At 40.7% G+C, this 22571-nt stretch overlaps 1 protein-coding gene across 20 annotated transcripts in view; it reads left to right on the top strand.

Moving 5' to 3' along the window:
• tacc2 (transforming, acidic coiled-coil containing protein 2) overlaps positions 1-20983 on the top strand; it is an 80347-nt gene extending 59364 nt beyond the window's left edge. For 7 of the 20 annotated variants that reach the window (XM_037538434.1, XM_037538435.1, XM_037538438.1 and 4 more), the window contains 19 exons: positions 245-1718; positions 2996-3056; positions 3167-3425; positions 6104-6147; positions 6355-6464; positions 6606-6759; positions 7321-7455; positions 8228-8320; positions 9275-9334; positions 10663-10728; positions 13133-13267; positions 13485-13561; positions 14745-14788; positions 14987-15019; positions 15613-15621; positions 16398-16558; positions 19452-19558; positions 19723-19843; positions 20104-20983. In XM_037538434.1, coding sequence (XP_037394331.1) covers positions 245-1718; positions 2996-3056; positions 3167-3425; positions 6104-6147; positions 6355-6464; positions 6606-6759; positions 7321-7455; positions 8228-8320; positions 9275-9334; positions 10663-10728; positions 13133-13267; positions 13485-13561; positions 14745-14788; positions 14987-15019; positions 15613-15621; positions 16398-16558; positions 19452-19558; positions 19723-19843; positions 20104-20169 — 3209 coding nt within the window. In that variant the 3' untranslated portion in view covers positions 20170-20983. The other 13 variants (XM_037538423.1, XM_037538424.1, XM_037538425.1 and 10 more) reach the window with 13 other exon arrangements.
• The last annotated feature ends 1588 nt before the right edge of the window (positions 20984-22571 follow it).

Here is a 22571-nt window from a genome sequence, read left to right as displayed (position 1 = left end):
CACCATGAAGATCAAGCAAATGCATTGAATATTATGCTGAGCCTGTGTCTTCAGTAAAAAAGTACTGACAAAATACTGGGTGCATTAAGTCAAATGCAAAAGGCAAATTGATAAAAAGTAAAGCTGGTCTACGTTTCAGTCAAAATGATTAAATCAAAATAATTTCAAATTTATTTATTTATGTTATAATTATTTATATTATTTATACTTTAAAATCACCCTCTTTTATCCTACTATTTTCCAGACTCCTGTCCTGGCTCAGTCTCTACAGCAGATGCTTCTGCCAGTGATGAGCTCGATCCTCCTCTTCGTCCTCCCAGTCGCTCCGCCTCCACTGTCTTTGACGAGGACAAGCCCATAGCCAGCAGTGGCACCTACAACCTCGACAACGTACTCGCCGTTGAGCCCTTCTCTGCATCGTCTTTTGGTTCGGGCCCATCTGGCCAACAGAGTCGTACACCTTTAACCCGCTCACTAAGCCTCCAGTCAGGGGAGTTAGACAGCCCTGGAGATAGGCCTGCAGGGGGCACCGCTGATAAATCAATCCACCCACGGGCAGAGTCCTTCAGCATAGGCACAGAGAGTGCCCCGGGGACCCTTCGCAGGGTTAAAAAGCCTCGGCCCGGCTCTCTAAAGAAGAAACCTTTATCCAGGCAGAACTCCAACCCCGAGAGTTCAACTTCCAGAACCGGCTCCTCCAGCAGCACACCAGAGGTGAAGAAGAGGGAACACCCCCTTGCAGAAAGCTCTCCACAGACCCAGGACGAACAGGAGCATCCTGCAGCCTCACCCAGCCCCAGCCCCAGCCCCAGCCCTAGCCCTGCTGGCACTCTCAGGAGGAGCAGGATCAAGCCTAGAGTTGAGAGCCCACCACCTGTAGCTGAAGAGAGTAGCCCTGCTCCAGTACCGGTGACCACAGAGCCCCAGGAAAAGCATCCACCTGTCCCGGACGAGGATTCACCTATCCCTCCCAGCGCAAGCTACAAATGGGACCCGGACAACTTTGAGAACATCGACCCGTTCCACACAGGCGGCAGTAAAATTGCTAACTCTCCTGTCTTGGGTAGGAAAACTGACTTTGCTCCTGTCCCAGAGCCCCCAAGAAGCATCCCTGCTGAGGAGTACCCTGCTTCTGCCCCCACTGAATCCCCCACAGAGCAACCCCTCAACATTGAGGAGCAGCCAATCACCAAGCGGCAGCCCATCAGACTGGAGTTTGATTACTCCGAGGAGAGTGGAGAGACGCCACAGAACGCCCCTCTCCCTCCGAAGAAGCTAGGCAAAAAGTCAGGGGCCAAAATGCCCCTCAGAAAGCCAAAGCTGGGGATTAAGAAAGCCCCCCCGCCACAAACAGAGCAGCTAGACAATGCCCCTGCTGCAATACTTTCAAATGACAATGAAGACATTTCAATTCCCAAAGTATCATACAACTTTGATGCCAGCAAATGGGAAGACCCTAATTTTAATCCCTTCTCAGCAGGCAAAGGTATCCCCAACTCCCCTACTCAAACCAGGGCAAGCTACAGCTTTGACCCAGACTCATTTGATGACTCCATAGGCCCCTTCAAGCCATCCAATAAAATGGGGAATTCTCCACCTAAGGCAGCATCTTTTGAAATCTCCAGCAATGACAACGAAAATGACAATGAAAACATTGGTGAGCTAGAGGATCACAACCAGAATAAACCAGCCAAAAACAAGAAAAAGCCACTTAAATCGTAAGTCCAAGCTCACTGTGGAGTAATTGCCTTGTCTAATGTAAGCATACAGGGCACAACAACACAAAGAGAATAGAGCAGATATTCTCTTTGTGGTGTTGTGCCCTCTAGTGCACTGCTTAGACATTTTTTCAATTGTCTTGTTTGTGTGTCTCTAAGTCATCAATAGGCATGTGTGTGTGTGTGAGAGAGCACGAGAGACTGTGTGTGTGTGTGTGTGTGTGTGTGTGTGTGCACGCATGAGTTCTTGTGCTGTGTCGGTCTCTCTGTCACTTGTCTCCCTGTTGCTTCATGTCACAGGAAGTCCAGTGGTTTCTCTTCTCTCTGTTGTCTGTTGTAAGTAGAGAAATGGCAGAATAATTCAGCATCTGTAATGATAACATACATCACCATTTGCTTTCTGAACTCGACATTTTAAATATTATTTAGTGTAAAATTTAATTTGTCTTTCTGAGCTTTGTTTATTCCTCCTTTAACTCAGACATCAGCTTACTCACCTTATAGGCTTCGATGTGTCAGAAAGAGAGAGATGCTTTGATAAAAGATGCTTTTTGCTAATCAGAATTATTGGACATCTGTTGTTTGATCAGGTCAGTGAGCAATTTGAAGTAAACCATAGACCAGCATTAACTTTATCTGGGTCATGGATTAGATATGTGCAATACAAACAGCATGTGGTCCTGAGCAGCATCATGGGAGCCAGAACTAACAACCTTTATTAACTGAACTTAATTCAAATGTAAAGAACATCACTAGGCAATGAGTGGTGAATTTGAAAGCCTTGATTTTGTTAAATTTTTGGTGTTTCCATCAATAGATAAGCATGTTAAAAAAATAACAGAATATAATATACAGTATTACTAGCAGCATATAAGTAAGCATGCAGCACAAAAAAACAGCAAACTGCACCCCATCATATACACATAACACACTAACAATAGCATCTGTTGTGTGAAATACTGGCCAGTCCAGTTACTAATGCTCCTAAATTCTCAAACTTCTACCTTCCTGTTTCACTTTTACCTTTGTCCACTGATAGATTTAAACACTCTAAATATTACTTTTAATATTCTTATATTTTATGTATTAAATGGTAACATTTAAAAAGCAATACAACAGGTATGTATTCAGCTGACCTTTCACTTATCATAAACTATGTAGCACAAATCACACTACTTTCCCACAAAGGTCCTGAAAGAAGAGTATGCTTTGATTTGTATTGATTTTTGAAGATTATTTTGAACCTCGGTTCTCATTCTGTTTTGCTTGCTTTGCAGTAATACGTTTAGAGTGAAAAGGTCTCCAAAAAGGACCCCTGTAAATGATACTTCTGCGCAGGTGGGTCATGTTTCCTTACACACACTTCTCATTCACACTGGTAAACCATTGTTTTGTCATTCTGAAGGGCATTTGTGTCTTTCCTTCGCCGTCACCTCATATCATGACAGTGTTGTCCTGTGTGTTCTCCACTTTCGCCCACCATCTCACACACACACAATCACCTGCAGGACACCCCGGCTGACACGATGTCCGATCACGCGCAGGACCACGCCACGGATGAAGAGAAACTGGCCTCCTCCACCAACCAGAAGTGGGCGGCTCGGCATGATGTGGAGGCAGAGCTAACGTCTGATGTCCAGGACTTTCCTCAGCCCTCTGACCTCACGGCCTTCGTCAATGAGAGCAACTTACCTGCACAGAGCCATGGTGAGAGTTTGGCACACACAGAGACTCTCTGACCGAGAGAGAATGAGTCTGTATGTGTATCATGTATTAGGACTCTTTACTTTTTCCTTGATCAATTACATGACAGCTAGGAGGAAGTTTCTATTAGACTTAAATGTAAAGGTTTTTAAACCATTCTCAGTTAACCCCACTGATTGCGTGGATTTTTTTAAATTAAGTAAAACATTCACATCACGCCTCATTAAGTCTAATAAAGGGTTAGTTAGTTGAATTAGGTATTGGATGGTAATTGTAAATGCTGGGTTTCATCAAGGAAAACTTAAAAATTAGTTAAGCTGACATTAAGCTGTAAAATGACATTGTACCATTTATATGTTTTTTTGTATTTATACTATTTATAATGTTAGTGTAGTGTTAGTATAGTGTTTTGAATAATGCTTACAGTGATTACTGCTATGATCACTTGCTTTACATCTCATTTTCTCAGATGGTCCAAGTCTTTTGCACGTCTCTCTCTGTCTATACGTTTATCTGTACATGCAGTAAAAACCACCACATCTTTCTGAGCTTTCACTTAGCTTTGTTTCATAGATTCAGCCAGTAATTCCAAGTAATTTTAAAGCATTTCTGTTGGTTCATTCATCATGAAATACACACAATGTAAAGGACAGCTGGTGTGTTGAAATGATGCAGAAAAACACAAATCAACAAAAATGGAGATACATGCACTATATTTCCAAAAGTATTCACTCACCCTTGCAAATCATTGAATTCAGTTGTTCCAATCACATCCATGGCCACAGGTGTATAAAACCAAGCCACCTGTGCATGCAGACTACTTCTACAAACATTTGTGAAAGAATGGGTCACTCTCAGGAGCTCAGTGAATTCTAGCATGGTACCATGATAGGATGCCACCTGTGCAACAAGTCCAGTCGTGAAATTTCCTCACTATTAAATATTCCACAGTCAACTGTCAGTGAGTATTATTATAACAAAGTGGAAGTGACTGGGAATGACAGCAACTCAGCCACGAAGTGGTAGGCCATGTAAAATGACAGCGTGGTTCAGCGGATGCTGAGGTGTGTAGTGCGCAGAGGTTGCCAAGTTTCTACAGAGTCAATCGCTGCAGACCTCCAGTCTTCACGTGGCCTTCAAGTTAGCTCAAGAACAGTGTACAGAGCTTCGTGGAATGGGTTTCCATGGTCGAGCAGCTGCATCCAAGCCTTACATCACCAAGCGCATTGCAAAGCATTGAATGCAATGGTGTAAAGCACCGCCACTGGGCTCTAGAGCAGTGGAGACGTGTTCTCTGGAGTGACGAATCATGCACATCCATCTGGCAATCTGCTGGACGAGTCTGGGTTTGGCGGTTGCCAGGAGAACGGTACTTGTATGAGTGCATTGTTGTGGGGCTTTTTTTAAGGAGCTGGGCTCGGCCCCTTAGTTCCAGTTAGAGGACCTCTTAATGCCTCAGCAGACCAAAAGATTTTGGACAATTTCATGCTGACAACTTTGAGTTTGGGACTGGGACTGACCCCTTCCTGTTCCAACAAAGCAAGCTCCATAAAGACATGGATGAGCGAGTTTGGTGTCTAAGAACTTGACTGGCCTGCACAACCCAGTCCTGACCTCAACCCAATAGAGCACCTTTGGGATGAGTTAGGCCTTCTTGTTCAGCGTAAGTGTATGACCTCACAAATGCGCTTCTGGAAGAACGGTTAAAATACCCATAAACACACTCCTAACCCTTGAGGAAAGCCTTCCAAGAAGAGCTGAAGCTGTTATAGCTGCAAAGGGTGGACCGACATCATATTAAACCCTATGGATTAAGAATGGGATGTCACTCGATTTCATATGCATGTGAAGGCAGACGAGCAAATACTTTTGGCAATATAGTGTAGTTTTCTTTGGACAGTGATGATATGCTCTTTGACATGACATTCATGTTATGTCCATTTGGCAATAGGTTAGCTGCTGGGAAATTACAGACTGTAGGGTGCACCCCTCACAGTAGGATGGAAGAAGATGAAAGCTTGATTCGGAATAATTTCTAACATGCTTCAAATGCTCACCGTTTTACATTGATGGATCATTGTATCATTTACTCTTCTGTATTTCATAATAATTACATATGGTCTTGTGTATCAGGCAGCAACAAGCAAACATTTCCACCAAAACACAATATATATTGGGGTGTAAGTTTTTCATATGTATTTGAATTCCTTGTTTTGCTTTGGGCTAATGTGGGAGGGAAGGGGACCAGTTTGTGCCATATTAAAAGTGCACTGAAATAATGTCAACTTCCCAATGAAAGCAGTTTGGCTAAAGTCAAAATGACTGCAAATTTATCATTGACTGATGCCTGGAGCAGTCTCTGTATAACCTGAACTGGGTCACAAGTGTACTAGTATCTGTGTGTGTGTTTGTGTGTGTGTGTGTGTGTGTGCGTGTCCATATTTTTGCGCCTGTCCGTGTGTGTGTGAGCTTATATGCTTGTGCTTGCCTCACAGATGCTCTACAGTGACTCTGTCCTGCTTATGCAGACAGCTCATTATGGGCCCATTGCAGAGAGGGCTTTCATTATGTACAGTGCTGCAGTCTTTTCCATGCAGTCATTACTGACCAGTTATTCAAACTCATTCCATCATGTTTTCTTGTTTGAAATATTGTTCCTGATGTCTCCTCTGTTGTTACAGACTATGAGATTGAATACATGGAGAAGATTGGCACCTCTACACCAGTAAGTATCTGTTTCAAACAGGGAATTTAGAACCAAATCATCATGCCAGACCTGTCAGTTTGATATTTAATATGTAAGCATGTCAGTTAACCTGTAAGAATACATAAAAACAATAACTTTTGAGGGATTGTTCAATACGTATTGCACGTAGCTTTTGTTATTGTGTTTATAATTGTGAGTCAATCTGTTGTGTTCTGTTGTTTCCAGCCTCTCCCAGTGAAGAAACCCTCTCTGTACCTAAATCTGGATCCAGTTACAGACAGTCCTAAGCAGAGCTCCACAATGCACGATTCAGGACCCAACACTCCCTGCACAGGGTAAAAAAACACATGCATACACACTACCTGCCTCAGTTTTAGAACCTCCATTGAGTTTCAAACAGTTCTATATATATAAATATATCTAAGCATATTTTGTATATATATTGCCTCCAAATAACATTTTTTTTTTGCCTGTAGGAGTTTTGAGGAGATGGAGGCTCAAATCTCAGCAGAGGGGAAATCTCCTGTGCTGCCGTCCCGTGGAGTCCCCGAAACCCTGACCTCAGAGAAGAGCCGAAAGAGGGAAAGCCAGTCTCAGAGTCGTGCTCAGAGCAGTGAACGAGATGGAGCGGTCAGTATGAATGATTAAAATCTAGCAGAGCTACAAGACTTACATTTATGCATGCATGTCACATGACCACTATCATGTCATGAAGATGAAATGAATATAACCAGCATATGTAATCAAATGTTAGTTTTATTATTATTATTATTATTAATATATTATTATATTAATATTAATATATAATCATATTCATAATTGTATTATTTTATATAAACATTAAAGTTTTTTTCACCTTGTCTTTTTTGCTGTTGCAAGAGCTGCTTGTCTGATTTACTCATAGTTCAAGTGTGGTCTCCATTTCAGCCTCTAGAGGGAGACAAGGTGTAGGCTGTCTGGCTGCCTATGGCAATACTGATGCTCAGGGCTTAGCATTACATTCAGCATTATCAGGGTGATATCATCTAATATCATCTCTGCCAAAGATGATACAGAAAAGAAGCAAAAACCCACTTTAGGGGTTACATGAAGCCGCAGTGGTGAGGCTGTAGCAATTCTTGCTTTGCTTTACTGACACCCACACACCTTCCTCCTCCTCCTATCCCTCTACCACTCTAAATTCCATCACAGTCCCCCTCCCAGGGCCCCACGGACCCCGCTGATCTGTCCCTCTTAGACAGGCTTAGTGAGTCAACTGCCCCCCTCAGCTACCTGGAACCTGACCTGGCAGAGACCAACCCTACCGCCTTCGCCCAAAAACTGCAGGTGTGTAGAAAGTGTCCTGCCTGCTAAGCCCCACTACTATGGCCCCCCTCACTCTTCTGCTGCTAATATGTGTGGTTGTGTGGATTTGTGGTGCCCTTGTGTGAATGATTTCATTCAGCTTTTTTTTCTTTTCTTCTGTCTTGGTTTGTGTCTCAGCTCCTTTGTTATTATATATTTTGACTTCTGTTTTCTTCCGATTTTTTTGTGGCTGTACTATTTAGCTTTTTTTTTTCAGGACTAGGATGGACCTGATAATGTAGTGTAGATTACAACCACTTTGTGTTCTGCAAGGATGTCTGGATGTGTTATAGTTTCAATGTATCTGCTAGATACATTGTTTCTGTTTGTTTTTTGGCACACAATGGCTAACACATTTAAAACAATATGCACAGAAAAAGCTTCAAATGTTAATGAAATAGCTTATCTTTCAACTTACAAATAGCTGAGAAGTTGTTCCTTAGAAACACTTCTGGTTTATGAAAGTATTAATATCGATTTTGCTTTTATAAGATATCTGATTCCAATTTGGTTGAGCAACAACCCAAAAGCATACAGAAATTCTATTATTCCAACATAAAGAAAAGAGCTAATTTGAACTGTAGAGCTAGAGGAGCTAATTCAGACACTTAAAAGGTATATGTGTATGTATTTATCTGTTCGTGTTTGTCTGTTAAACTCCGTGAGAGTTAATCCTTCTCCCTCCTCGTCCCATGCCTCTCGCGTTACTCCCCTTTCCTGGCCCTTCCCTCCTCCTCCTCCCCCTGTGGCCCAGGAGGAGCTGGTGCTCGCAGCCCTGAGGATTGAGGCTCTGCAGGTAGCCAAAAACATCTCTCAGAGCCCTTCTCTATCCACTGTTTCCCCTCAGGTATTGCACTGAGCCAGTGTGTGTGAGTGTGTGTGTGTGTGTCAGTGTGTGTGTGTGTGTGTGCACCTACAGCCTGCTCCAGTAGACAGTGTGTGAACTTGGCATTTGTTGTAGCAGAGAGAGAGAGAGAGAGAGAGAGAGAGAGAGAGAGTGTGTGTGTGTGTGTGTGTGTGTGTGTGTGTGTGTAAGCATGGCGACTAAGTGCACCCTGGTGTGAGTGGGAGTGCATACCCATATACTACCTCAACATTGTGGGAGTGGCCCAACATCCACATTCACTTCCTGGTTCTTGCCATATGACATCAATAACCCAGCCCTTGCTCCCTGATTGGTGCTGCTTTCTCCCAAACCGACACCCTCTTGAGAGAGAGAGGTGTGTCTTCTCTTCTCTAAAGGCTTTCCGACAATCCTGCATGTTTGCTTGGATAGGAGATGCATACAGATAAAGATCAATGTGACTTGGGATGCTGCTCTGTTGTTCAGTTTGCTATTATTTTCATCATAATACATTCAGTTCACTCCTGTGGTATCTGTCCTAAGAACTGAATCTAAAACAGAAAAGTTAAGTCCAGTTTTCTTTGCTGTCTCAATTCCTTGTCACATTGTCACTGATTTCTGATTCTGATTGTGACTAGTTGACACTAACACACTGGAATAACATGGGCATACAGCCCATCTGTATGTCTGAACTGGACATAGTGTATTATCATATGAACCAGCGTTTTGTCATATGAACTTGAGCTCTGATTAGTTTTGCTGATTGTCTGGTCTTCATGCTGGTAAGGTTTGTTGAGTTGACTCAGTGACTGGGAAATGAATAAGTGGGCTTCAGGTGAAAGATTTCTCAGATCACAAATAATTTACACATATACAGTGTTCTCACCTCACACTGTTCACACCTCATGTGTGTTATTCCCACTTCATGCTCACATTCTTGTCTTGCACGCTCCACAGTCTCGGCTTAAGAAGCCCAGCCCACGCCGCTGGAATATCAACGGTTCTGCCATGGCTAAAGTAAGACGTTTGAGAGAAACCTAACCCAAACAAACTAGAATCAGCCCAATAGTGTTACCTCCCTCATCCTTTCCCTGTAGGTTGAACCTCTGTACACCTTTCCTGGGCTAATAACCAAGATGTTAAACAGGAATTCCACAGATTTCTCAAAATGTCAGCATACTTAAGTTGTTGAGATGTAAACAAATTGGGGATTGTTGTGAAATTGTAAATTGTAAAACATGCAGACTTTAGTTTCTTCACAGTCCTGGTGATAGGAACTAGGGGTTGCTATGTCTGCAATGTAAATATAGCCATTTTATTTACTATCCAAAATAATGAACCTACACGTCTTCTGATTTTAGCATGTAATGTTGGAAATAGTAAAATAGCAGTAATTCTGAAAAGAATTACCTTGCATGTACCTCTTCACTGTGAATTGCTTTTTAAAAATGGATTTTATGCCAAAACCTCATTGTAAATCTATTGTACAGTAATTGTACAATCATGGAAATGAAATACATTTCCATGAGGTAGCATTTAGAGGCATCAAACTCTTCAGACATCTGGTTCCTCTGAACAATTTTGACTCTATCAGTTTCTCTAGAATAGAGTATTTCACATCAACCCACAGTGAATGACTTTGTTTACATCTGAATCATTTTATTATGCAGACATTTTGAGAAATTGGTGGAAATCTACATCAAGAGAGAACCTTTTCATTCTTATTCACACTCTGTCTGTTGTCTACAAACTAAACTGCCCTTTAAGGAATACTTTTCTTTTTTCAACCTCATTATAATGTGCTACATGTGTCCTACAATTACCATGGACAATGATTTTCCTGTACATAGAAGAGAACAGAAAACTCATTCTAAACACACTAATAATAAAAGTCAACGCTCATGTGCTGAATCACCTGCCCAGTGGCTTCTGTATTTTGGAAGATTTTTCTGTTCTTGACAAGTGCATGACAATTATTGTCCAAGATTATCGAATGGATGCTATAGATGCAGCAGATAGAAATTAGGTTGAAAAACACTGTAGTATTCCTTTTTAGAATCCTGCCCATGCTTCTTAGAATGTTTGTTCAAGAGTTTATTCACTTGTTACAGTAAACCTAACATGCATTTCCCATTGGTACTTAAGATGACATCATTCATCTACTTGCACTTCTATGTAATATTCCAAATCTATAAGACATTAACATTCCTTTTGACACATTATGTAGACATCATATCATAATAAACATAATAAATATTTTATTCAGATAAGACAGGAATGGCTTTTCCTGTCCATTGCTCTTACCTTGTGCCTTACTCTGTAAAATGATGTGGTTATTTTCCTAGAAGTCTGCAGGCAGGTCCGCTCAGACAGAAGTAAAACTCTGTCGAAGAACACCCCATTTTGCACAGGTACACCATCTGGTCCCCCACCCCATGTGTGCATAAGGAACCAGAAACATCCACAAGCCTTAGTGCCCTTTGATGTGGTTAGCCATGCTGTGGCAGTCATAGGCTTGTAATGTGTTAACACCAAATTCCATTAAGACTATTAGTGAGGATTTATGAAAATGCAGGGTACTGTATTCTGTATAGAGTATACCAAGTTCAACATATAATGAAGCTACACCCATTATAAGTTGAGCTTTTGGTTATTTCCAATTCCATTCATCAGATCAACTTTTAGAGGTAATGCACTACGCTTATGCTTATACAGCTTCTCCCATGAGCTCCAGATTAAGGCTTTAACTACAGTATGATTACAGTCTTGCCTCCTAACTTTACCTCTGTAGTCAGTTTTGCCATGTTTACAAAGCCCTTCACTTACTCATCATTTCACATAAACATTTTGTCCAGTTTGTCAACATGGGTAGTCTATTGATTTTAGAGATGCTTTCTGTAAATTAGTGCATTGTAAACCCATTGGCTGCTTATGATGGCTCTCCAGAAAGCATTTCAGTGGAGCACAGCAGACAATAATGGCATTATTTTTAAATGCAGTAGCCAGACAAAACATTGCACCCCAAGCATGGTGTATTTGCTTCCTGTTGTGAGCCCCCTGCCCTCTGTAAAGTCAGAACTCAATCAAATAATTTCCTAATCCACCTCTATTAGGATGATGTAATCTGCTCCAATCAGCAGGTGGGTTTAAGAGCTGTAAAATCACCATGATTACTGCACTATAGCCCTTTCATATAGGGCTATGAATAGACAAGAGGACAGAGAAAGGCTGAACCTCTTGGTGATTCATGTTGTGGCAGGTTTTCCTTTTCAGCTTGAGAGAATCTTCTATCAGAGGCAAATGCTAAAGTGGAGATTGTTTTCCTTTTACTTTCACTGTTTGTGAAAAAATGATATATGCTGCTGATATTCATGCCTTTCTCCCTGAATGTAGGTACATCATGGATGTTTTCTTGACTTGTTTTTTGCTGTGTAGGCTGTTGATATGGATTTAAACTGTTTGACAGTGAATTGTTGATAATCTTTAAACTTAGCTACTGAATTGCCTGGGCTGGGATTTTGTCTGAAGTTGTCATTGTCAGTACTGCAGTGATTAAATTAAAGGTATATTCCAGTATCTCATCTACTCTTTGCCTGCTACATCTGAAGCATGTGATCGATTACAAAGGACAATGATTTTAACATCTTTCCCTGCACATAAACACTTGTGATTTAAAACACAATTATAACAAAAGCCAATGGACCTGCCCTTTGGCTTCTATTATAAATGTACTTTAAGTCAAGAGTGTTCCTGTTCTTTTTGACATCCAGGGAAAATAATGTCTTTCATAATTGATTGTATATTTTAGATGTGACAAAATGCTGGAGTATTCCTTCATAAGGTATGCCCATAACCTATATTTGTCTAATATTTTACCCCCCCAAGGTTTTCTTATAACATATGTGTTATTTGCCAAAACAGTCATAAGTCTTTTCATATGTACATTTTACAAACTTTCTTTATCTTTTAGAATGAAACAGGCTCTGTCCCGATTGGCTGCCATGTATTCAGAAAGCAGTCCAAGCTGAACCACTCCTTATAACAGCATGAACGGGTGGGGCTAAAGTGCTGAAGGCTGAATAGACGAATATATGTGCAAGTGTTAGTTTTCATGACATCACAAAAACAGTGAATTCAGTGTGGACTGTTTGTGCTACTTAGTTTTAGACTGTATAGACTGGGGAGTGAAGGGTATATTTTGAAAATTTAACAATGTTTATATACTAAACTCTGTTATTGTAGAAAATTCAGTTTTTCATGCAATGGGCCCTTTAAACAGTACTGCTTCTCTTAAAACCAAAAACATGTGTGACGGATATCATAGCCATTTGCTTATTTTTTTGCAAATCATTAAAATCTCTATATACATACTGCTCTTTTAACTGTAATGTGGTCCCAGCATGTCACTAACACATGGGTCGCTCTTTTAGCCTTCCTTGAGTTCCCTCCCTCCCTGGCCTGGACCCAATCACAGCTGTGCTCTTTCACAATGAGCAGCCGCTCACAACCATCCTGCTTTGGGCATCATCAGCCTATCACAGCCTCTCAGCTGTGTGTGGTTGGTCAATCACAAACTGAAGCCTCATCCCAACTGCGTGAAGCTTTTAAACCGAGCGACGAGCCTGCTCTCATTGGCATTGTGGCTTTGCTGTGTAGAACCTTTAGATGATGTGCTGCCTTGTGGCTTGGTTCCGAATTCCTCTAGTATGAGTGTATGAATGAAGTACTTTCTTCTTTCTTTTTTCCGTCACTGAAGGTACAGACAATTGACTAAAAACAACAAATTTCTGTTCTTTCCTATCTTTTCCCACACAGCAAAGAGAGCTGGCTTCCCCTGTGGACAGTGGTGTGTCCAAAAGCTCCTTATACTCCCGGACAGGCTACAGCGAAACAGAAAGCCCCTACCTACCCCGGGACTTGGACCACTCACTGGGCATAGCTAGAGAAGAGGTACATAACAGTGAATATGTAATCTACAGTACCATGACCCATAAAGATGAATAAACGGTTATATAGATAAAGTGTGAACATTGCTTATTGAGTTCTATGTGTTTCCTGACTGGGTGACATCAGAAACCAGTTTTAAGAGACTAGCTTTGGCATATGGCCAAGACTGCACAAATATTCCATGTCTGTATGGATGATGTGCTGTTGCTTTTATCATCAGATTGTGTCCAAGGAAAAAGAAGTGCTGGAGTGGCAGAGAAAGTATGAGGAGAGTCAACAGGAACTACAGGAGATGAAGTAAGGCCGCATTCAGCTACCTGACACAAACAGTTCTTTTGCCTTTATTGTCAAATTTTGGCGATTCAGGATCTCCACGCTGTGGTATTACTGTCACAAAGATCAGGCATACGTTTTAATATGGCCTTTGTTGTGTGCTTCATGATGTAGCCTACCCCTTCAGTGATCTGCTTACAGCTGACACGTCAACCTCCATACATGTGTCAATCTGTTTATCTCTTGACAACGTTTGCTCAAAGCTCAGGCCTGAGGATGAAACCAATTAAAGATCTCCTAAGTGTGAGATGTGCCAGAGCTAAGAGAGGAAAATGAGGAAATGAAGCAGAGGCAGGATTGTACTGCAGGTTTTGAATCTGGCCCATTAGGAGATGACATATTAAAGCATTTAACAGGCATGACAGTGTATTTTGAGAATGGATGATGTGTACTGGTACTCTTGAAAATGTCAAACAGTAATAACATATTACAGACTTTTGGCAGTTGACACTTGTGAACCTGTATTGGAAGGAGTGGTGACTCATACTCTAATTTTAGATAGGATGGATACAAGTTACTCATCCCAGAACTGTGACCCTCTTTGAGCCCCTTCCTCTGGGCCTGGCATAGGCTAGTGTCTGAGGGAGGGGTTGAGGGCCAGCTGGATGGTGCCCTGATAGTGTGGATAAGACAGGGGCTTACCTCATTAGACTGATTGGTCTCAGGATAAGGCAGGCATAAGAGGCTAAGGGGAAGTATTCCTAATCCTTCTGCTTACAGTGCTGGCAACCTGCTTTGCACAAAAACCAGCCCTCCACTGGGCCTCTCCCAGCACACAATAGATTTTCAACCATGGCTTCTACCAGTATTTTGCCAAAAAAATCCAAGTATTTCCAAATTAACAACAGGAAAATTAAAAAATGTGCTTTACTTTTAATGTTAGCTTATGTATGTAGGATTTTATTCTAAGCAGTTTTATTGGCACTTCTATTGGTTCAGCCATCATGAAGTGGAAAAGATACAAAATTTACATTTTTATTTTTTTTGACAGTGTCAATTTACTGTATCTGCACTAGGAAGCGCTTGAGTCCTAGATGGAGATATACAAAAAAAGCAAACATAGCCAGTGGAACTAATTAATTAAGATTAATGAGTTTGATATATTGTAAAAAGGTTTTCCTGTAACAACTTTATTTCCTGTCTTTAGGAGGATAGTTGCAGAGTACGAAAAGACAATTGCACAAATGATCGGTGAGTAGTCAATACCTGAAATGCTTTTGAAAAGAGCTGGGCTTTTTTTGGTTTTCTGTTTATATGGCAGCTTGGCTGTCCTTCTGTACAAACACAAACAAGTGCATTAACAAGTTTAGAATTCTACACCCCATTTCCCCGAGTCATGCTGAGTATGTACACACATTCACGCAGCACTTTATTTGATTAAATTTACAGAAAAGCCTCTTGTGCTCCCGGACTCAACCACTGGTCAGTTACAAGTTCAAGCTTTCAAGCTCCCAACCCTACCTTGGTTCATCTCCACTTGTCTTGCATTCACAACTTCATGAAACTGAAATATGTCTCCTGCATCAACACTTTCACAAACCGAACATTTAACAATACTGTTATCCAAAACCATAACATAGACAGTCATATGTTGAGGTTTTGGAAAATTACTTTTATTTTAGCCCCAAGTTCACTTATCTCCAGTTTACTTCCCCTTGACATCTTCTTTGGAACACATGTTTCATGGATCTGCCAGATCTGGCCTTGTTCCATTTCACACTTAATTCAGCCTCACTTTTCCTCCTTTCTCTTCTTAACACATACTCTATTTTTTTGCATTTCCTTTTTTATTCTTGATTCATTCCATTAATTTGCTCTCACACCTTGTCAGTGACTTTACTCCGTTCTTTTGGCTTATTTTTTTCTTGTGACACTTCGATGGAAGGAGGAACATTTTTTTCCTGTATCTGTAACACTTTTCTCCCACGTATCCCTCCCTGCTGGCTTGACTTAACACAATCCTTGTTTCTGTTTTGCTCCCTTCTTTGCCCATAAATATCTGATAAACCTATCAGGCATGCCAGGTAAGTAAAAAGGACTCTTCTTTTTGTTTATTTGTGTTGCGTCTACACATATCTGATAGACACGAGGAGATGGACTCTGTCCACCCTCGTCTCCTTCATCTTTCTTTTCTCCATCTTTTTCCTTTTCTTAGTTGCTTCAGTGCTTTTCTATCCAGAATATTACTAATTGTCTCTACAGTCCATATAAAGTCAAAGGAAATGCCACCATATCAAGTTATGCTCTTATTACAAATGCAATCTTTTAAAATCAAGAACATGATGGTCAATTTTAGATTCATTTCATTCTTACTTTATTGAATATGTTAGATGACTTTAGGTTAAACAGGTTGGAGCATGAGTTTTTACATGGAAAAATGTCTTGGGTTTTCCTGTAAGAGGCTCTTGAGTGAAGCGTGGTCAGTCGCTTCTCAGTGGTGGTCTCATCTCTCATGTTGCGTCTCTTTGGTTTCCCATTGTGTAATGTGTGTCTTGTCTGCATGCTTTACAGGAGCCTGTGGTTAAACCGAGGGTCATCAAATATTAGTGATCATCATTAGTGATCTAATGCTTATCATATTCCGAGTCCATTAATATCACCTATTCTGTTAGCCTCCCGTTTGGCTACTCAGAGAAGATTTGACTGTGTGGATATGTCTGTATATGTGAATATGTGTAAAATTAATTAATTCATTAATTATAATTTGAAGCGTTTGCGTCATACCTGGGTATATGGCAGTAAAGCAGATTTATTCCTCAAAGGTCTTACCAGCCAATATCTGTGTGTATATGTGTCTTAGAGGATGAACAGAGGGAGAAGTCTCTGTCGCATCACACCATCCAGCAGCTTATTCTGGAGAAGGACCAGGCACTGGCAGACCTCAACTCAGTAGAGAAGTCTCTGGCCGATCTGTTCCGCCGCTATGAGAAAATGAAAGACGTTTTAGAAGGCTTCCGCAAGGTGAAGTATTCACTCAGTCAACGCATCCATGCAAAATGCATACACCAACAACCAACGTCAGTCTTGTCGACCATCACTGGCTCACTATTTCTACAGTATGGGGTTAGAGACCAGATAATGTCAACTGAGGTGTGAATGGAATTTACCTATGCAAGTGTTTTTTTGACAAGGTCTACAGAATGTTGGCAAAGATTACAACCTAAAGGAGATTTCAGTGAACTTTATTTAGAGTTGCTGTATAATATTCCCAGCATATAGAGTTCCCAGCATGTTGTGGCTAATCAAAACAAGGTAGGCTAAGAAGACAATAATGAATTTGCCACCATGCTAACACATTACCTCAATTGCATGACCAAATGAATACTATTCATTGGGAGTTTGTTTCTTGCTGCAATAATAGCCTTTACTATTCTAGTGTTTATATTTATGTATATATGCAGAGGTGGACAAAGTACACAAATCATGTACTTGAGTTAAAGTAGAGATACCCAAGGTAAAATATTACTCCAGTAAAAGTAGAAGTCCTTACTCTAGACCTCAACTTGAGTAAAAGTACAAAAGTATTTGCCTTCAAATGTACTTAAGTATTGAAAGTAAAAGTACTAAAAGATTAATTATGACTCTGATGTCCTGTTATTATTTTTATAACAAGACTCGCTTCATGAACTCATTTTAAGTGAAAATCCTCCAGTGTCTCTCTTGGTAAACCAGTCTTTTAATAGAACGTCATTAATTAGTGACGCTGACGTCTATTAAAATGATCATAAGCACATAACACTGAAGGTAAACAGTTTTTATCAGGGAGAACCGAATGGCTCTGGAATCACTTTTACAAACAAGCAAAGTTTCAGTTTAAGATTACTTTGTAAATTAGTTACAAGTTGAATAAAAACTGGCTTTAAACTCAGGATCACAAATAAGTTTTCCTTTACTATATTGATCTGTAGATCTCTGTTCATAAACATAAACTAACCCAAACTAATTTACTATAAAATGAAAGTGTTTGTATGAATTCAGAAAAAAAGAAACACGTCAGTCACGACTGCATATGTGGACATATTTCTATATTGTGGTCTATTTACACAAAGCTAGGTTAGTTCATCATTTAGGTGACGTATGCGCTCCCAAATTTTTACGCTGCTGCGCTGATGTTGAACCGTGTGCTGCACTGGGTTGGTATGATCAACAGGTCAAAACAAGCTCAGAATAAACTGACTGCTGTGCCCTGATTGGTGTTCTTGCTTTGCACTTCTTTTGTTTTAACATGTTACGTTTTTATACACACAGAAACCAAAAGGAATGACAGATTTCTCAAAATGTAGTAGGGTAAAAAGTAAGATATTAGACTTTGAAATGTAGTGGAGTGAAAGTAAAAAGTCGCCCAAAATGGAAAAACTCAAGTAAAGTACAGATACACGAAAAGACTACTAAAGTACAGTAACGAATTACATTTACTTAGTTACTGTCCACCACTGTATGTATGTGTGTGTGTATATATGTCAAAAGTGTAAATAAAAACAAAATGCAATAATGTTTAAATCATTAAAACCCTATATTTCATTGAAAATGCTTCAAAGACAAAATATATGTTGAAATGTTATTGTTTTTTGAAAAAAATATGATTTTGAATTTGTTGCCAGCAACACGTTTAAAAAAAAGTTGGGATGGGGCAGCAAAAGGCTGGTAAAATTGTACAATGCTTTAAAAACACCTGCTGGTTAATTGGCAACAGGTCAATAACATGTTTGGGCATAAAAAGAGCATCCCACAGAGGCAGTCTTTCAGAGGTAAAAATGAGGAGGGGTTCACCACTCTGTGAGAGACTTTTCAACATAAATAGCAAAGAACTTTTGCTTTTTGTCATCTGCGGTACATATTAACATTCAACGATTCAGAGAATCCAGAGAAATCTCTGTATGCAAGGGACAAGGCCAAAAACCAGTATCTGCTGGCCATGATCTTTGGGCTTTCAGATGACCGTGGATTAAAAATGGACATGATTCTGTAGTGGAAATCACTGCATGGGCTCAGAAAAACGTCTGAAAAACACTGTCTATGAAAACAGTTCGTTGCTGCATCCACAAATGTTGATTAAACGTGCAGAAGAAACCGTATATAAACAGGACCCAGAAATGCCACCATTTTCTCTGGGCCTGAGATAATTTAAAATGGACTGAGGCAAAGTGGAAAAGTGTCATGTGCGCCGACGAATCAGCATTTGAAATTCTTTTTGGAAATCATGGACACTGTGCCCTCTGGACTAAAGACCACTCAGCTTTTTATCAGTGTACAGCTTAACGCCAGTGTTCATGATGGTGTAAGGGTGCATTAGTGCACATGAAATGGGTGATGGGAACATCTGTGAAGGCACGATATATACTGAATGATGAATGATATATACATCATATATGGCAACATATGCTGCCATCCAGACAACATCTTTTTCAGGGAAGATCCAGGCGTTAAACTGGCCTGACTGCAGGCTAGACCTGTCACCACTGAAAACATTTGGCACAGTATAAAATGAAAAATATGACAAAGCAGATCCTGATCTGTCAAGCAGCTGAAATCCTATGTTAAGCAAAAATGGGAAAATATTTCACGAAAACTATAGCAGTTGGTCTCCTCAGTTCCCAAATATTTCTTGTTAAAAGCAGAGGTGATGAAACACAGTGGTAAACATGCCCCCATCCCAACTTTTTTAGAATGTGTTGTTGGCATCAAATTCAAAATATACATACAGAAAAGAGGCTACAAGAACCAAATGCACAGTGTATAGTGTATTATTTTAAATTATGAATGAATTCTTTTTTGAAAAAATAGCTGATAGGCTGATTGGTACTTTTGTCAACATTATGTAAAGTCTACTTTCGTTCATCCAATACCACTATAGAATGAAGAAGTGCTGAAGAAATGTGCACAGGAATATCTGTCACGGGTGCGCAAGGAGGAGCAGCGCTACCAGGCCCTGAAAATTCACGCTGAGGAGAAACTGGATAAGTAAGTGCAGTGCACTGAAGTCTTAGTGCTTAATTGCTGCTTTCTGCATATTTTGATTTGCTTTGTCTGCTGGGGACTAAATACAGTAAGTTCACTGAGTAATGTTAAATGGATAATGTGGAGTGGCAGTGGCTGACTGTGAGGCTGTCTGTGGCATCCTGCAGGGCCAATGCAGAAATCGCCCAAGTGCGTGCCAAAGCTAAGCAGGAGCAGGCAGCGTACCAGGCCAGCCTGAGGAAAGAACAGATGAAGGTGGATTCACTAGAACGCACACTGGATCAGAAGGTTTGACTCCGCTCCTTTATATTTATTTTTACCAAGTGAAACGCTTTTTTGAAGATGTTATTTTAGCTCTTATTATAATATCTAATAAATATGAGCCAATATTTATTTTATATAATTCTGACCAAATAGATTTGTGATAATAGTATACGGAAACTCTCATCATCCACTTAGAAAGATAATATGCATTGATACTATGAGCCTATATCAAACAACTAAGTGTAAAAACTCAATAAACACACTATTTTCTGTTTTTTTTACAGAACAAAGAAATCGAGGAATTAACCAAGATCTGTGATGAGCTGATTGCCAAAATGGGGAAGAGCTAGCTACCCATCACATGAGCTCTGTCCACAACTCTATGTTGGACAGAATAATGAACTCCAGATCTTCAACACTACTGATGTTCTACATGAAACTGGACTCCCAGGGACTGGGAGGACACTCTGGACTATGACTCCACTGTAATTACTGTCCGTTTTGATGTTTTAATGTGCACCAACTTACCTGTAACAGGGGTCTTGTGGAAGTTTTTAGAGATGTGCTCCCCATCAGTAAAGATATATTATGAGAGTCTGTGTGTGTGTGAGAGAGAGAGAGAGACCGTGAGCGAGTGTGTGTGCTTGGAGTGACGGTGAGGTTAACTGCTATGTTGCCATGACAACCACTGATGGAGCCGACTGTTAAAACTAATTCCTGTGGTACCCTCTTTGAACTTGAAAACACAAGTGATGATAAAGATAATATCTATATATATGATTCTGAAATTATTATTAAAAAAGCATGTGATAGAATCAGAACTTCCTTTTTTTCTGTGGATATGAGCTGAATATAGTAAAGGAACACATCTGCGTTTTTTGATACTGTTTAAACTGCTTCCTTGCCTATCTTTTTGTAGATACTCTGTTTTATTTGCCACTTAGCAAAACTGGTGTGATTTTATTTTGTTAAATTTTTTTTCAAAATGTTAATGAGCATAATGTCCTCCGTTTCTGGTCCTAAGGTAGCTAATCGATTTTGGATGGGTTTGTCTCAGTCCTGCTTCAGTTGATGTGGCACAGTAGAAGTTTCCCTAAAGAGGAACTCTACTCAGTTATAAAGCACCTGCTTACAAAGTGCAATAAAAGATGGCAATAAAACGGCTGTTCCTTTTCTTTTGATCTTATACAGACTAATTTAGACCACAGTAGAGGCAATTCAATGGAGAAATATTTTTTGATCTGTGAATTAGACTACTTCTCAAGGCATTCATGAGTACATCTTGCTGTTTTCTCCCCTGCTATCCAATCTTACGGTTCATTTTGGTGGAAGTTTCTTTTTTATGCCTGAATACATGGCCATTGTCAGTAAGCCAGCAGACAGTCGCTTGGTTCCGGCTGGTAACCTTAGTGCCAGCGACAGGCAGGCACAGAAATAGTCTGCCTGCGTGCGAGAGCCTGTGAGAAATCTGCAGGTGTCACATACAGTAAGCAATGAGTCAGAATTTGGCCTTCTGTTAAAATCTGACTCGTGTTAGTTATACAGCCTGTCCTGTCTTTGTCCTCACAAACAATTCAGAGCAAGACTGTCTCTGTTTTTCATAGCAAGCATATGGAAAGGGCAACTGATACTAAACATTTGTTTTGAGACCTTGTCAGATAAGGGGACAGATTTACTAATGCAGCTACTGGTAGTGGTGGGTCTGGAGGCCACAGGAACAGGCCTGCTGCGGGGTGTGCAATGGAATCAGGAACTCGGGCGCCGTCCACAACGCAAGGCACAGACTACTGCTCCAACCTGGAGGAACACAGAGAAACGAAACCCTCTCGTCCGCTCCCCAGGCTCACTCGAGCTATGGGAAGCTCGCAGTGGTGCTTGAGAGCGAGCCGAGTGCCATATAATGGGTTTCCTGAATGTTCCTTCTGTCTAGCCTCATTTTGTGCTACAGGTCGCTCCTCCCTGCAGCGTGGCTCAAGATGGGTAGACCCAAGGCGCTTACCTGGGATCTCGTTATAACACAAGATGGAATTTTTCTTCCCAGTTCTACAGGAACCACGAGATGCCCATGTACCCTCAGCGCCAGGGGATTTGCTGTCTCTGGCTTGGTGGCCTTGAGACATAGCTAACTCGGGCTGCATCGAAACAGCTGGAGTTTTGTCCCAACGGAACAACCACATACTGGAGTCTCACTCTCTCGTTGCGTCCTTGGGCGGGTGATCGTTCTGTTACGGCAGGGAACAATAATGAGGCGGAAGCATGTGCTGAGAGAAGCGAGATTTATTAGGGGCAAATCCAGATTTAGGGTCTAAACGGTCCAGATTCAGAGAACCAACACGGAAAGATCGGGGAGCAGACATGACGAAAAGGAAAACTCAAAAACAGAGACTAAGAAAAATAGTGGAGGCCAGCAGAACAAACACCAAATGATACCACACGCTACAAAGACCAGCAAACAACTAGGGAAAAACACAGGGCTTAAATACAGAGACAATGAGGGTTAATAAGACACAGGTTGTACAAGTAAGGGCAGGGTCTGGAAACCAAAGGACAGGACCGGGGAAAACACAAGGAAACAAAACAAAAGCACATGGAGGACTGGGAGGGGCCAATCATGACACAAAATCAATGTGTTTCAAACAAAAAGAGAAAAAAATGATTCATTTCCAAAAACTCCTCATGAATTAATATCCTAATATCTAAATAATTACCAGATGGTGTTGAAAAAACATCACATGCTTTCTTGGAAGTTAGT

The sequence above is a fragment of the Pygocentrus nattereri genome, chromosome 5 (genome assembly GCF_015220715.1).
Source record: "Pygocentrus nattereri isolate fPygNat1 chromosome 5, fPygNat1.pri, whole genome shotgun sequence".
Taxonomy (NCBI): domain Eukaryota; kingdom Metazoa; phylum Chordata; class Actinopteri; order Characiformes; family Serrasalmidae; genus Pygocentrus; species Pygocentrus nattereri.
Note: the sequence above shows the minus strand (reverse complement) of the source record. Positions and strands in the feature narration are given on the sequence as shown.